The sequence below is a fragment of the Artibeus jamaicensis genome, unplaced genomic scaffold, assembly GCF_021234435.1.
Source record: "Artibeus jamaicensis isolate MK-2021 breed Jamaican fruit bat unplaced genomic scaffold, CSHL_Jam_final contig_402, whole genome shotgun sequence".
NCBI classification, from domain to species: domain Eukaryota; kingdom Metazoa; phylum Chordata; class Mammalia; order Chiroptera; family Phyllostomidae; genus Artibeus; species Artibeus jamaicensis.
In genome coordinates, this window is record NW_026521818.1 from 6,805,809 (window position 1) to 6,822,810 (window position 17,002).

At 40.9% G+C, this 17,002-nt stretch overlaps 1 protein-coding gene across 1 annotated transcript in view; it reads right to left on the reverse strand.

The window, feature by feature from the left end:
* Positions 1–3,010: 3,010 nt before the first annotated feature.
* Positions 3,011–17,002, reverse strand: part of REEP5 (receptor accessory protein 5) — a 33,479-nt gene continuing 19,487 nt past the window's right edge. Inside the window, exons 4-5 of the mRNA XM_053665352.1 lie at positions 10,123–10,291; positions 3,011–5,458 (exon numbers count right to left, since the gene is read on the reverse strand). Of these exons, the coding sequence (XP_053521327.1) occupies positions 5,409–5,458; positions 10,123–10,291 (219 nt within the window). The 3' untranslated portion in view covers positions 3,011–5,408. The remainder of the gene's footprint in view (positions 5,459–10,122; positions 10,292–17,002) is intronic.

The window sequence follows — 17,002 nt, forward strand, 5'->3', positions numbered from 1 at the left end:
TCTTGCCATCTGAATGTTTCCTTTTTCTAGCATTCTGTTATTTCATGGATATAAATTATTTCTCAGAGGGTATGATTTATATTATTTTCTAAGTTTCTTTTTTTGTTTGTTTTAATCCTTACCTGAGGGTATGTTCATTGATTTTAGAGGAGGGAGGAGAGAGAAACATCAGTTGGTTGCCTGCCAAATGCGCCCCAACCAGGGGTCAAACCTGCAGCCTTTTGGTGTGCAGCACGATGCTCCAACCAAGCAACCAGCCAGGGCCTTCCTTTTTTATTTTGATCCCTGTCGTGTTAAGTGGGTTTCCTTAGATTTTTTTTTTAAAGAGCCAAAGATCGCAAAGCTAATTGGAAGTTCTGGGCACACAGGGCTTGCATACTGAGTTTCACTAAAGGGATACCTGCTGAGATGTTTTCTGGAAAACTTCCAAGGTCAGGGGTGTCCTCTTAAGATGATCTACTTTCCCAGGAGTATAACCAGATTATAACGAGCTCCTGAGAGATTAAGGGTCTGAAAGCCTAATGGGAGAAGGTGGGTAGGAGAAGTGGGTCTCAACTTTGAGTCACTCAGTCTTGTCTTTACTACAACTTCCCCCTCAATCTGTCTGTGCTCCCCCATTCCAAAGATCCTCTTACTCTGTGCAGAGGGTAAACCTCCAGCCTTTTACTGGAATAGGGATAGGGTAGTTTTTCACCAACTCTACTTATTTGAGTTCCCTTCCAACATCAAGATAGCTCTTTACAGTTATTGTGATAGTGGGTGTGACTTTATAATTAAATTTCTATATCCAAAGAGAGACTACATAATGTAGGCAGACCCCAGAGCTTGTGGTTATGTTATCTCACATGGCAAAAGAGGCTTTGCAGATGTGATTAAGGATCTTGAGCTGCTACAAGCGTATCGGAGAAATATTGTGGGTTGAGTTCCAGACCACCATAATAAAGCGAGTATTGCAACAAAGCGAGTTGTAATCTTTTTGTGGGTGGAGGGTCTTGTGTTCAGTTTGTAAAAAGCACCCGTGAAGTGCAATAAAGTGGGGTGCATTCCTGTTGTGGGTTACCCAGGTGAGCCCAATGTAATCACGTGTCATTACAAAACGGAAGCGAGTCCTAGAGGGATGAAGGTGGAGGAATGCAGGTGGTCTTCAAGCTGATAGAAGCAAGGACATGGATTCTCTAGTGCCCAGAACGAATGCAGCCCTGCCAACCCGTTTTGGGAGTCTGACATCCAGATCTGTAAGCTAATGAACTGTGTTGTTTCAAGCCAGTTTATTCGCGCTAATATATTATAGCAGCAATAGGTAACTAACATCAGATGAACTATTGGGTTAGCCAAAAGGTTTATTTAGCTTTTTCTGTACGATGGCTCTAGTAGTGCTTAGTTGTCTTTAACTTCATTAGAAACAATTTTGTTAGCTCATATTGTGACAGCTGTCATATCAGTGTGCATTAAAAAACTTACTAAGATTGGTGAATTTTTGTGCAACCATTTTAATATTAAAGGTGGGAGAAAATATGCAACATTTTCAGCATATTATGCTTTATTCTGTCAATAAAGGTAAAAATGCAACTGAAACTCAAAGGATTTGTGCAGTATATGGAGAAGGTGCTGTGACTGATCAAACATGTCAAAGTTTCTTGGTACTGCTGGCATGTTGGCCAAATAACTCTTTGCTGTGGGGCTGTCTTATGCATTGAAAGATGTCTAGCAGCATCCCTGGCCTCTACCCACTAGAAGTCAATAGCAGGAGATAGCTGACATACTCAAAATAACCAAAGCAATATGGTGGAAATGAAAATTGTGTCTTTTACAGAAAAATAATCGGTCTTTTTGGCCAACCAAATATCTAGCTAAGACAGATTCTCCAGACCTTGGGATTGTTGGCCTCATTAGAAGTCTCTACTTAGTGGTTTGAAATCCTAGCTACATATTAGAATCACCTGAAGGCTTTTTCTAGCACCTGGGTACCACAGTGGATTGTCAGAACTTCTGGTAGTGGTGTCCAGTACCAGGATTTTTAGAGAGCACCTTGAATGATTGTAATGAAAACCTCTGTATACTAAGTGTAAAGACAGCATTTACCTAGCAGTGGTTTTATCTTAAAATGCAATTCCTAGACCATCAACATCACCTGGGAACTTGCTGGAAATTTATATTTTTCAGCCCTGCTCAAGACCTACTGAGTGAGAAACTTTGGGGTTGGGACCAGCAATCTCTATTTTCACAACCTGCACCCATCCCCCCTAAGAAACTGATGCACACTAAAGTTTGAGAGCCCCTGCCTACCCAAAGAACCTCCTTATTCTTAATGTCTGAGGTGTGCGTTACAAAGATATGTTATAAGAACATTGTGGTAACTTTTAATTAAGGTCAGTCTCAAATATATTTACTTTCCTGTTGTATTATATAGAACTAAAATACTTGATAGCTAAGGATCTGAACTGTGTTATTATTTTTTTAAAGATTTTATTTATTTTCAGAGGGGAAGGGAGTGAGAAAGGGAGAGAAACATCAATGTGTGGTTGCCTCTTGTGCGCCACCTCCTCCCCCCATGCACTGGGGACCTGGCCACAACCCAGCCATATGCCCTGACTGGGAGTCGAACTGGCGACCCTTTGGTTCACAGGGTGGCGCCCAATCCACTGAGCCACACCAGCTAGAGCAGAATTGTGTGTTATTCTAAACACATAAAGATTGTAGACATAGACATGTAAAGACAGATATAGGAGACAAAGCTAACATACCCTCCAGCAGCAGGTATTTTTAATAAAATCCTCAAGTTCTTGGTCTCAAAGTACAGAATAGAGGCACATAGAAGCATTTACTGCACGAAAATATATACTACAGCAACATGTCATGAGACTTGTGTGGAATGCAGTATGTGAGTAGAAAGTGGTTTAGATTTCCTTTAAGTGAGAAATGGGATCAATAAACAGCAGTATTTAAGGTTCATTTATCTGTATTCAGAATTAGTCTACAAAAGCCCCACAAAATGAAATGTAACAGTTCATTGAGATCATGAAATTTTATTTACATCCATTTCCATTCATTATATCACATCTTGAGGGTAGGCAGTAACTTATTTAAAGGCTATGCTCGTTTTCTGCAGGCTGTGGGCAGAAGACTCCCGAGGAGCAGTAATTATTGATCTGAAACCTTTCAAGTAGAAGAACTGCTGTGGGGATTCTATAACTTTACATATCCCCCAAATGCCATTCCTGCACAAATAAATGCTTGTCTTCTAGCTAGTGAGTGGCTCAGTCAGTTTCCAAAAAAGCCAGCGTGGCAAAATATTACTTGGGAAATTGAAGTTGAGACAGAATTGTTCAACTCATAACTTCTTTCTTTAACATGTATGCTTTGACTGCCAAAAACATAACAAATTTCTCCCAGAATGCACTGTAGGAGAAAACTATCAAGACAAAAAATTTGCATTCAGAATATATTTTCTCACTATAGTTTTTAAACTGATACTAGCCTGTAAGTAGTTATGAGCAATAGTAACCTGTGTACTTTGCCTGGTAATATAGTCTGTATTCTAACAATCTGATTATATATTTTGTATGCCAGAGATTGCTCATTTTCATTCTTTTGCCGCCAAGAAAAGTGTACTATATGGGGAAAGGGACTTAAATACTCCTACAGGTATTTTTTAAACTAAGGATTGACTTTATCCAAATAATTGCTTGCTTTCTAAAGGTTTTTAAAGTTAAGTTTAATAAGATGCCTTATGATCACCACTACTGTCCCTAGAAAAAGGTAAATGCCCTGATCCGTAGTATAATATTTGGGTGATATCATCCCTTATTTTTGATGTTTTTTACATCATGAGACATCATTATGATCTTACCTGTTATTGAAAGCAGAACTAACTAATCATTTATTTGCCTTAAAATGCCTCTCGTATGCACCCTGACTGGGGACTGAACCTGCAACCCAGGCATGTGGCATGCCCTGACAGGGGATCGATCTGGCCGCCTTTCACTTGGCAGGATGATGCCCAACCAACTAAGCCACACCGGTCAGGGCTAACCTTGGTAATTCTGTTGAACTCTTTAGTCAGTTTAGCCTAATTCAGAAGTAGCCTAGTACTACAGTTGATATAAAGATCAGTTTTTCTATTCCAAACCACTTGGCTGATCAAACTGGAGACATTGATTTTTAACATTTCAAAGTTAAATTATGTAGTTACATGCAATAACTACATACTCAAATTATGTAGTTATATGCAATTTATCAAAATAAAGCATAAAGATGAAGGTATTTAAACAACTACAAGTGATTCTGACTTGCGAACTAGGGAGGCCTCCTGTGTTTGACCTTAAAGGCCAGAGAAAGAAGGAGAAGGCAGTTTTACCTCACCACTGCCAACCAGATTACAGGTTATACGTGCTTTCTCTCAGTCTCCCAGAACTGCTCTCAGAGCCTGGTGTCATCATTAGCATGCACTGCTGGCTAAGGATATAAACAAGAACATACATGTAATCAGGAGTAGGCAAATCTCAGGAGGGTCCTTAAACTGGTTTTAAAAAGGACGAAAAGAAACAAGACTAAACTAACATGTTTGGAGGTGAAAACCAGGGATGATTTCCATTTTAGTATCTTAAAAACAGACAAACGTAAAGCTTACAGGCAGACTATTAAAAGGCCACAAGTCAGTATTACTAGTTAGTTCTACAGGGAACTAGGAGCTGTGATTACTGATGTGTGTAGGTTTCCCCAGTTGTCAGCAAAGTGACTGCCTTACAAAGCTGTTCTAGTATTCAGCTGCTACAAGGTTAGGAAAACAGCCAGGACAACCTCCATTCAAACTCATTTATCACTTAACTGTTCATTCTAATCAGTACTTGTTTGTAATAAACTTCTTAAGTATTTTTTAGCAGACTACACCAGCACAATGGAACCTCCAGCTTTTGGGAGGTGCTCTCTGTGAATGTTTTGCATGTTACAGCCAGTACATTTCCCTACACGTATGTGTGCACAAATACATAAAAAACATTTAATACAAAATTGTACCTGACATGGAGTAGAACTTTAAAGAGTACCCTAAAAAATAAGTACACAGAAAATGCATGCAGAGAGAGCCCATTAAAGTACAAAGCCCGTGGGATATATCATTTTATTTTAAGTTTGTATATCTGGCAGGATGGTAAATATGTCTTTTCCTACCAAGAAGCAAAATATATTTTTCAAAAATTTGGATACTGCCCATTGCATTAAATTTAAATTAAAATGTTCCCTATGTATATAGACAGTAAAAGTAAGCAAAAAACACAACACATTCCATTTTTAAATATATCAAAAATGTTTCCAAGGCAACGTTATTAAAATGATTATACCACAGTCCCTAAAACAACACCGAGCTCTAACAGGCAGGTACAGCGGCAGAAAGGTCTCATTCCGGCGGCTTAGGTGCTCTTCTTCTCATCTCCCAGTAAATTCACGGCAGCTTTCTTGACTGTTAAGAGGAAAGGAAATTTTATCAAAGCTTTTTGCAAACAGGCTCTGTGCGTAATGTAGCAACTAGATAATTGGGAAGACTCATGTTCAGATGAGAACACACTGAGGTTTGTGGTCAGGGCTAAAAGTTTCCAGGAAACAGCCAGAAACTACTACTTTGTGGCATAAATCCTGAGTACTTCAGCATGGTTCTTGAAGGTCCTAGCCCCACCTCCCACCCCCCTTCCACCCCTGGTAGTGGTGGTTACCACTTTAAGCCCTCTGTCCTCCTGAAAGTGTCTCACGCTGCAAAGTTTCCTTAGGCATTTGATGTTCTTCTATAAAATCAAGAAATTCTCGTTTGTTCCTGGGTGCTCACCTGTACCATTTCACTGTCCTCATCTGATGACACCTAGGTCATCCACCTGTTCTATGGTGACAGAAACTGGAGAAAGTCCTCATTCCCAGACCCTAGAAATGATGGTGTATTTATACACATTTGTATTCTCTAATTGTGCCACCATTTCTTCCTGTGATGGGAAGAGTGTTCTGCAAGTGTCTGAGTTGGTGCAAGGTCTACATTCATGAAGAGAAGTGTTGGTCCCTCCGTGGGAAGCTAAGCCTTCCCCTTCTACTAAGTAGCACAGAACGTGCTGTGAGAACTGGTGTGGTGTGCGAGATGGAGGAGGGAGGGCGTTTTCCAGGAGCCTCCAGCGCCTCCTGTGAGTTCACACTGCAGCTGTTTTTGATGGAGCCGGAGTCCAACGACAGGAGCCAAGTCTCTCCTTGTTCACGGCCTGGCAGCGGCTCCCCATTCAATTAAAACTGCTGAACAAAGTTAACAAGAAACTATAGCCTCGCTTAACTAGCCCTTTGTAAAAATTTACTTCCTGGAGCACCCAGAAGCTTTGAGAAGAGTCTAATATATATCAGCATGTAAGGTCCTCGTTATTTTCATTCTCACACCCCTGTTTAGGAATGTATCATAGCACAGTAAGACAGGATTAAAAAGGGAATTACAGCATCGCTATCTAAGAGAACTAAGAGGCTAAGAAATGTGGGCAAACTAGACAGGAAGGGTATCCCAGAGGTTGATGGGTAGGATGAGGGCAAGGGGAACAGAAAAAAAAGTGCTTAAAAGCAACTGGTGACTCCCAAGTGGGAGCACGTGAAGGTTACATGTTGCTCTTAAAAATGCAGAAAGATGTGCTGGAATAGACCGGAGCTCTGCAGACAGAAACAGGAGCGCAGAGGACAGCTCTGAGAGGAGAAGTGGGGGCGCATCACGTGGGGCATCCGTGCTGCTGGAGGGGCAGGTCAGGCCGCATCGCCCACTTTCTAGTTATCATGGAGCTGCAACTGCAACAACAAAATCTCCAGGTTTCATGTCCACTGCCGTCTCTTCAAGTGCTGAAAACCCTTACTGTGCCTCCTGGAACTTAAGACCCATCAGCAGCAAGTCTCCTGTAATCTCAGCCATTTCTCCAAATATTCCCTGACCACCTTGCTTTTACAGAAATACGGTTATTATCCCCTGATGACACTGCTTTCTCATGTGGTGGCTGGGTTTTTTTTCCCTTATTCCAGGACCCTAGTACCACTGGGTACTAGGGTGTTATCTGGGGTCTGGTGTTATCTTTGTTGTTCGCTGCTACATTTAGAAGTTCACATCATTGGATTGTACCTTCCTCTAGCATTTCTGTTCCCAGTCATCTCTGATCCTTGGGCTATGTTGCCTTATTTCTTTAAAATTCTTGCCACAAAGTTAATATCACTGGTACCACTCCTATTTAATTATTGGTGATTTTAATATCCATATACATATACACACACACATATATGTATATACACATGATCCTTCCAGTATCCCAACCTCTCAGTTGCTCTTATTCAACTGCCTTTATATTCCATCCTACCTGCTCCACCTCCTGCAGGCACTCACTCTCCTAGTCCTCGTCACTACCAATAACTGCAGTCCCTCTACGCTCTCAGTGTCAAGCATCCCACCCTTCACCATCACCTCCTATCTGCAGCTCACTCCTACTATGCTGATTCAGAGTTCTTTCCCTGCCACTGGTTTTATTATCCAGTGATCTTACCTCCTTTGCCTCTGTTCCTCCTTTCGCTCCTCACCCAGCTTAAATTCCATCCTCACTAGTCCCACTCTCACTTCAGTTGTTACTGAACAAAATTAACCTTGACACAACTCCACCTATTCTGAATATGGCTAGAGAAAAACAAAGACAAACCAGTCACTTTAAATCCCTGGACACAAATCTCAAGTGAGCCTTTAATACTGCCTGGCCATGGCATGACACTGTCCTGGGCCACTCCCGCTCCCACTGTCTCAGAGCGGCCAGCCAATGACAGACTCACTGGTGTGTGTACTGCCTACAGCTGCTTTCACAGTGAGATGGGAAAGCTGAGGACCAGCAACAGGAACCTGATGGCCTGCAAAAACTAAAGTAACTGATCCTTACAGAAGAAGTCTGCTGATCTCAGTCATAGGCAACTGTTTCACAACTTCTCTTCCCAGCCGTCTTTCCCCATCCTTTCTCACTTGACCTTTTCTTCCTACTTTACTGAGGAATTTGAAGCAATCAAAAATTACTCTGATAAGCTCCCACCATCACATGTACTCATCTACCATCATTTTACCCACGAACCCTGATTTCCTTCCCGTCATAAATGGTTGCTGCTCCTACAATCAAGCCCTCTATTTGTACACCTGACCATGTCTCCTCTGGTCTAGTCAAGGACAGACTGCCAGCAGTCCACCCTCTCACTTGTATCATTTTCTTGCTTTTTACCAGATCACTCCAGTTGACTCTCAAACATACTTTGTTTCTTCCTCCTCAAGGAAAAGAAAAAAAATCCTTGGGACACTAGTTCCTTTTTCCAGTTCCAGCCCAATTCTTCTCCTTGACAGGAAATTTCTCAAAACGGTTGTCTATACTGTTATGTCTTTCCTCCCATTTCTCAAATCCATTCCAGTCGGGACTGTGCTCCCACCACTCCACATACCTGTTTTGTCAAGATCACCAGTGCCTTCCTCACTGCTAAATCCAATGGTGGGTGTGCAGTCCCTCTTATCTTACTTGTCCCATCTGCAGCATGTGACATGATGACTCACTCCCTGCTCCCTGGAACACTTCCTTCACTGGGCTCCAGTGACACCATCTCAGCTTTTCTCACTCCCTCAACCGGCCACTCCTTACCGGTCTGCTTTACTGTTTGCTTCTCATCTCAATTTCTAAACCCTGGGGGCCCCAGAGTTCAGTCCTCGGACCCCTTCTTTTCGAACCACATTCACCTCCTTAGTGACCTCATTCAGTCTCATGTTTACTATGTGCTGGTGACCCCCAAACTCATATCCCCAGTCTAGACCTGTCCCCTTAATTCCCGATGTCTATATCCAAATGGCTGACTACTCCATGTAGGTACCTAACAGACACCTCCTCAAAGTCATGTCCAGAAACGAATTCCTTATTTTCCCTCTCAACCTGTTACACCCAGTCTTTGCCAGCTCAACGGCAATTCTATCCTTCTGGGTGTTCAGGCTAAAAAGCTTGGCCTTGTCCTTGACTCCTCTCTCATACTCCACATGCAAGTCCTATTGGTTCTACATTCTAAATCTATCGCGAACCCAAAGACTTCTTACCTCCTGCTACTACCATTATGAACCAAACCACCACCATCACCTCAGCCAGATCACAACGACCTTTTAACTGGTCTCCTCATTTCCTCCCTCTCTCTCTTCAGTCTAATCTTAATACAGTAGCCAAAGTGATCCTGTTAAAACACAGGACAGATCATGTTACTCCTCTGCTCAAAGCTCTCCAGCAGCACCCCATCTAGCAGAGGAAAAGCCAAAGCCTCTACAGTACCCTGTATAGCATTACACGATCCGCCTTCACTCTTCAGCCCCTCTGCACTCGTCTCTTTCTTCTCTCCCTCCACGTCATCCTCTTCCCTTCCTCTCCAGGCTTTTGCATGAGCTGTTCCTTCATTCTGGAGCATTCTTCTCCATGGTTCTTTCCTTTACTGCTTTCATGTCATTCAGTATAGCCTTCTTGATGAGGATTTCCTAAATCACTCTAGCCCCGAGCACCACCTATCTTTTTATCTGCTACATCTTTCTCTATACCAACTGCTAACTATTACTTTTTAATTTAATTCTCTCTCTCTCACGACTGTAAATCTTCATGAGTTCGAGGGGTATGATCTGTTTGGTTCACTGGTTCATCCCCAGGGCTATGAACAGGCTTGGCACATATTAAGCACCTCAGTGAATATCTGTTGAATGAATGAATCAGAGAGCTGAGTGTGAGGGCATTCTCTGGGACCCGTAACAAAAGCAATCTGGATAGCATGTTAAGCAGTTCAACCTGAAATCAACTAAAGAGATACTTAAATATAAATAAGTATGATTCTCTCAATCTCTGTCTACCACAGCAAGTCATTTTTCCTAATGTGCTGAATGAATGGTGTGTTAAATGTGGCATGGAGGAAGAATCAGAGGAAAGTAAAGGACAATAGGCAGTCTTGGTAAAGAAATCCCGAGTAATCTTGGTGTTCGGCTGAGGAAAGCTGACAGAACAAGAAGGCCAAGGAGCTTACTGCTTAGGCCCAGTGTTTCTCACTCCCCATCACTTGCTGAACCGCGCCGTCCCCAAGTCTTACCTTCTTTAGTGATGGCATCTGCAGTCCCTTTGGCTTTGTCCTTCATTTCATTCACCACATTGTCCACCTGGGACTGGTGCTTCAGGAAGAAAGGCCGGATGATGCGCTTGTAAAGCAGCTCCGCCCCGTTCGAGGGGCTCGGGGCCATGCACCACAGCAGGAAGCCGCACTGCACAGAACGAGAGCCAGCACGGTAACAGGACTGGGCACCCGACCATACCCCGCCCACCGACCACACCCCGCCCACCGCGCCACTGTGGGGCGCTGCCTCTGCTGATTTCTCCAATAGCATTTCCAATGTTTTCTGCAAGCTACAGGTGAGCTTTCTTAGATGGAAAAGTGTGACAAAAAGGCTAGTAAGGAAAAGCTGAGATTGAAAAAGAAAGGTAACACATCAAGTCCAGCAGCTTAATTTCCTTCCTAACTTGGGCCACTTTTTAGTTATAAATGCTTTTATTAATTATTAACCTTCAAAATCAATTTTTTAAAATTTTATTTATTTATCTTTAAAGGGAAAGGGAAGGAGAGAAGGAGAGAGATATCAATGTATGGTTACCTCTCCTGCATCCTCTTCTGGGAACTGGCCTGCAGCCCAGGCATGTGCCCTGACTGCAAATCGAACCACAGTTATTTGGTTTGCAGGCCTGCACTCAATCCACTGAGCTACGCCAGCCAGGGCTCAAAATCAATAATAAAAAAAAAACCACAGCACTTCTCTGCATATGTAAAGCCCGATGAGACTAATATTTATGAGGCTTGTTCTTAGTAGGCTTACCTTGGTAAGTCTGTGACATTTATTATCCTGTTACAGGGAAAATACCCTGGCCATTCTCAAAATCTTCCCAGAGTAGAATCTCAGTTTTTAGTAGGCCTTAGCCGTCAAGTAATCTTTACAGACAGATGTTTCTCTTCTTCACCTTAATGTAGGTATTACTCCTAGCTCTTTTTTTATGGCTCTATTTTGCCATTGAGATTTTTTTTAAAAACTAAAAAAATCAACAAGAATCATACCCTTAAAAACTTTTAAAAAACCACAAACCAAGAATTGTCATACTATATTCATATCCAAAATAATTTTACTGTTTATTCAAAGGCTAAATAACAACCCAGCACTTTAAGTTGTCCAAGCAGTTTGTTTACTCCTCTCTAGTGAGCAAAAAAGGGAACTCCCAGAGTTATGCGCTCATTTCCCTAGAAAGTGTAATAAACTACATGCGCGCTGGGTTCTTTCTGTTTAAGATTCTAACACCCAGCCTAGTTGGCTCTATAAAAAAACAGAACTCATTTCTTGAGATCCAAATCTGTGTTTTTTACTTCTTAAAGTAACTAATCCCTCGCCTTGCACCACAAATTTAACTCTGTAGCACTAGTCCTTGTTACTCTGAACCACAAAGTGTATTCAAATCAAGAGGCTATATCGCTTTTCTAAAAGAAGCTTTTGGACTTAATGCACATCTTTGTGCCCTAACACTCCCTCCATCGGCACTATGTTGGCTCTAAGAAATCTGCATTATATTTTGAAGTTCTATTACACTCAAAATCAATAAAATGCAGGTTCTCAACAGATTACTCTCTTTATATTATCTGAACTATAGGACTCTGGGAAAGTAAGTTATTTTTTAATTTAATTTAATTTTTTTAAATTTAATTTATTTATCTTTAGAAGGGAAGGGAAGGAGAGAGGGAGAGAAATATCAGTGTATGGTTGCTTCTGGTGCATCCCCTGCTGGGAGCTGGCCCCTGCTGGGAACTGGCCTGCAACCCATGCATGTGCCCTGATGGGGTATCGAACCACAATCTTTTGGTTCACAGGCCTGCACTCAATCCACTGAGCTACACCAGCCAGGGCTTGGAAAGTAAGTTATGAAGTAGAATTTTTACAGCTATAAGAGCAGGGGGGACAAGATTTCTAAGTACAGTTATCAGACTGGGTTATGAAAAATAAACTATAGCTATATGCTTCTTGTAAGAAATATACCTAAGACAAAACCAATTAAGACTTAATGGGATTTTCATCCTTTTACTTGTATCAGACAATCACCAACTCTCAAATAGTTCATTTGGTAGTACATACACATTACTTAAGGCAAAATATGCAAATAGTTATTAAGGAAACTTCACCAAGAAGGTTCACCTAAATATCTTTGCTATATATAAACTACATACAGCTTTGTATATGTCTTAATAATTATATCTTTATATGATTCTTATTTTTATAATTATGTAATTTTTAATTAGATATAGCTACACAGTTTCAAATATTGCTCCGAAATATATGAAGTCAGAATTATACAAATAAATGGACAAAATCCATATAGATTTTAACACTTCCATCAGAAAGCTATGTATCAAACTAGAAATTAATAAGAATACAGAAGAACAAAAATTTAAAATCTTGATTTCAAGATTTTTACATATTTCTCTACTCAGCGAGCAGGGATTCTAAGGGATTACACACTACCTTACACAGAGGGTACAAGTGTGGTCTCAGAGAAGCCGGGTTCCAGGGCTGGTTCTGCCACGTACCAAATAACTCACTGGATTAAGAATCAGGAGAGTTGATACCGACGTTATGACTTTAAGTAAACTGGCCTCAGTAAGAGCTAATTTTCTCTTATGTAGGATTTTAGGAAAAGCCACAAATTAATGTACTTGAGGAAATTATGTAAGATAGCAGTAGCATTACCAAGTCCTATAGTTCTTATTTCTGTTGAAAATTTCTGAAATATTATCCACCTGTTATAGATACCGACTCCCAGCAGTCCAGAATCCAACCTCACCTTCATCCATCTTTTCTGGATGAACTAAGGCAAGACTAACAGACAGGACTAGAGCCAAGGGTCTATACTCTGGCACCTCTCCGATGTGATTACTTTGTAGGCTATACTCCAGACGGTTAATTTAGTTCTTTTGGTGCCCTCTTGAGATAGCAAAATAATTACTGCTCTCCACCTACATCCTTAGCATTTTCCAGGTCTCAAATAAAATAACTTCCTTGTATTAAAAATAAAGTTAATTACTGTTCAATCCTCAAGGTGATATTCGGCTGCCAGCTTTTACAACTCCCTTTTCTTCGTCTCTGTGACTGTCCCACAGCCCAGGAGTGCCCTCAGCCATGCGGATCCAGCCGTCCTTTAACCCAGCTGCCCTCTAAGTACGTGCCGATGATACTCCCGAGAGTAAACACAAGCCTATTCCTACCTGCAGTTCAAAGAGTCAGTGCTTTTTCAACCGAACTCTTGGCACTCAGCACAGACACACAAAATTCTATAGCTATAAATTACAACAGGACAGATAACTCTGTCTGTGATTCTAATGCTTTACCATCCAATTTTTCCCTAAGGAGACTTATTTCCAAGGTAGAGATATGCATAATATGCACAGTTTAAAACTAGCCTCCAAATTGAGAGTTAAAGGCAGAAAAACATGTATTTCAACGCTGGCCTCCTGATACACAGCAATCATTCCCTCAGAAACCTCAGCTTTCCTGGGGAGGCCTTTGCAATGAGCCACAGGAATAGTGATGGGCTGCAGTTGAAGGGGACGGCCGGTACCCACAAATAAAAGCTCAAAAGGAACATGGAAAGGGGAAGATTATCTTTTCTGCCTTCTGCAGAGTTAAGAAGAAGAAGGAACCTTCTGTTCTCTGTCAATGAGTGAAACAGTACAGGCGACAGGTGTCTCAGGACATAAACTTGACAGAGTTTGTTCCATTCTGTTTTAAAAATAAATCTAGAAAATGATTTCAGTGAGAGTAAAGATGAGGTGCAAAGATATCTACTCATTGGAACACTAGTTATAACAGCAAAACAAATCTCCTAAATGTCTACCAGTTGGGGAATGGGTAAATTATTAGCTATAATGGATAAACAGCTATGTCAAAGAATATTGAATAACATGAGAAAACAGAGTATTAAATTAATTGAAAAAAGTGAGATATAGAGTTGTATATAGTATATGGCCTGAAACATACATATGTAGTTAAGACAATAATATATACACAGTTCTGTGTGTATTTATGTTATGGACACATATATTTGCATATTAACATAAATAGGAAGGCCACCTACGATGTTAACAGTGGTAGGGTTACAAATGCTTTTTCTGCCTTATCTAAAACATGGCCCTGTATACACAAACACACAAACACATACAACTCGAAACTTGTTTTATTCACCAAAGGATTCCCCAGGCCTAGAATAGATTCTGGCAAACAGAAGTTCTAAATAAATATCTAAAGAATAAAGAAATAAACATATGTTATTTTCATAATCAAAGAAAAAAGGAATTTTACATTTTTTAAACCTTCTGCTCAACTCACAATCCACTGTTTCTTAGCTTAATAAATTGTACATGATCTTTTCAACTAACCTTTTAGGCCTGATTACTGGTTCCTCTTATTTACCTCCAATATTACAGGCTGCTTTAGAAAAATGAATACTAGGACTTCAGGTCAAGATGGAGGCATAGGTAGACATGTTTTGCCTCCTTGCACAACCACAAGAAGAATCACAACTAACCACAAAACCAAAACCACCCAGAACTGCCAGAAAATCAAACTATATGGAAGTCTGACAACCAAGGATTTAAAGAAGCCACATTCACCCAGACAGGTTAGCGAGGCAGAGACAGGGAGCCTGGGTAGAGAGGACATGGTGTGGTGTGGCGACGTGGCAGTGGTGGGGACAGTGGTGGAACAGGCAATCCCACATTCATACGTAGAGGGCAAAAATCAGGAAGGACACCTTGGGAGCGAGCCATCCCAGCCCCAGGCCAGACCACAGGGATGCAGAAGAAGAGGAAGAGCAAGAAATTGAAAATATATTTGAAAAAATAATGAAAGAAAACAGCCCTAACCTGGTAAAGGAAATAGACATACAAGTCCAGGAAGCACAGAATCCCAAACAGGTTGGACCCAAGGCACATCATAATTAAAATGCCAAAGGTTAAAGATAAAGTGAGACTCTTCAAAGTGGCAAGAGAAAAGCATAGAGTTAACTACAAAGGAATTCCCTTAAGACTATCAGCCGATTTATCAAAAGAAACTTTGCAGGCAAGAAGGGACTGGAAAGAAGTACTCAAAGTGACGAAAAGCAAGGACCAACAACCAAGATTAGTCTATCCAGCAAAGCTATCATTTAGAATGGAAGGGTAGATAAAGAAGTTCATCATCATCAAACCATTATTATATCAAATGTTAAAAGGACTCATTTAAGAAAAAGAAGATCAAAACTATGAACAATAAAATGATACAAACTCACAGCTATCAACTGAATCCAAAAAAATAAAAATAAACTAAGCAAACAACTACAACAGGAACAGAATCATAGATATGGAGATCATTTGGAGGGTTATCAGTGGGAAGAGAGAGGGGGGTGAATGGAGGAAAAGGTACAGGGAATAAGAAGCATAATTGGTAGGTGCAGAATAGAAAGGAGAATGTTAAGAATAGCATAGGAACTGGAAAAGCCAAAGAACTTTTATGGACCATCCATGGACATGAACTAAGGGGGAAAACACTGAGACAAAGTGGGGTACCAGGCAGAGGGAGGCAAAGGGGGAGAAATTGTGACAACTAATAGCATAATAAAATACACTTTAAAAAAGATCTGTCCCCTAAAACAACTTCTACAGACTGCAATTTGGAGGCTTTTTCTCAGCCTGTTCACTGAAGCCACTCAGAATATGACGCTAATGCAGGAAGAAAACATTTTGATTGACAGTACAATCAATTTTAATCATGTCAAGTACATTACCTATTTGCAACATGTACAATATATTCACCTTCTGTCACTGACACCACTAATGGATGCACGTTCATTTTACTATTAGGGAAGAGTATTTGCTGTAAACCTCTTTTTGTGGTGTACTTCAAAGAAAAACATAAATGATTTAGTAATTATCTCTTATTTTGGATCTTCTCTCTACCCGTGTGGCCTCCGTTGGCAGAGGCGATCAGGAGCAGCCAGAAAGGCAGGCTTGCTCACGTTTCAGAGGTCTGAGGTCAGACCCTAGTGTGAGTGGTTCTGCGGACAGGATACTGTTCACACTGTTCATAGTATCATAGTAGCGAGGGCGCCCCAGGCCTCGGCCCCGCTCCCGTCCATCCGACAGCACACTGGGACATCACTACCGGGAGACGGATCTTCTGAGGGGCTTCGGAACTATTTGTACTTTAAAATATATGACATCCAAATTAAAGCGTATAAAAATATTTTTATAAGTGCCCGGTGTCTTCGAGTAACAAAAGTAAAATACAGCCAACCAGCTATGAAATCTTAAATCTTCCCACAGAGCAATTTTTCCATTTGTTTCAAAAGGACTATTCTTCAGCCGCCTTACACAGCCTTCTGTGGTAATGCCATTCCAAATTCAATATGTATACTCCAGTGAGCATGCTTTCACTTAAATTTTTAAACCACTTAGCTTGCCATACTGTATGTAATGTTCTGTAATTTTCATAATGAAGGAATCGTGAAAAATTCTCTATCTGTACATACAGGTCTCATTTCATTCCTTTTAAGTGTATGGATGTACTATTAATCCACTTAAACATTTACCTGTTGAAGGACACTTCAGTTGTTTATAACTTTTCATTATGACCAAAACCTCTGCAATAAATACCCTTATACAGTTCTCTTACATGCAGTGAATATTTCCTTCAGCTACTTAGAATTGCGGGAAAGGAAATTTTCAATTGGACAAGAAACCGTCTCAGGGTCCCTTAAAAAGGCCATTTCACCTCACACCACGGTACTGCCACTGCACACCCGCCAGAGCCGCACAGTGTCAATCTCCTGAACACCTGTCAATCTGACGGGTACAACATGGTATTTCGCAATTTTAGGTCACACTTCCCAGATCACTAGCTACTTATATT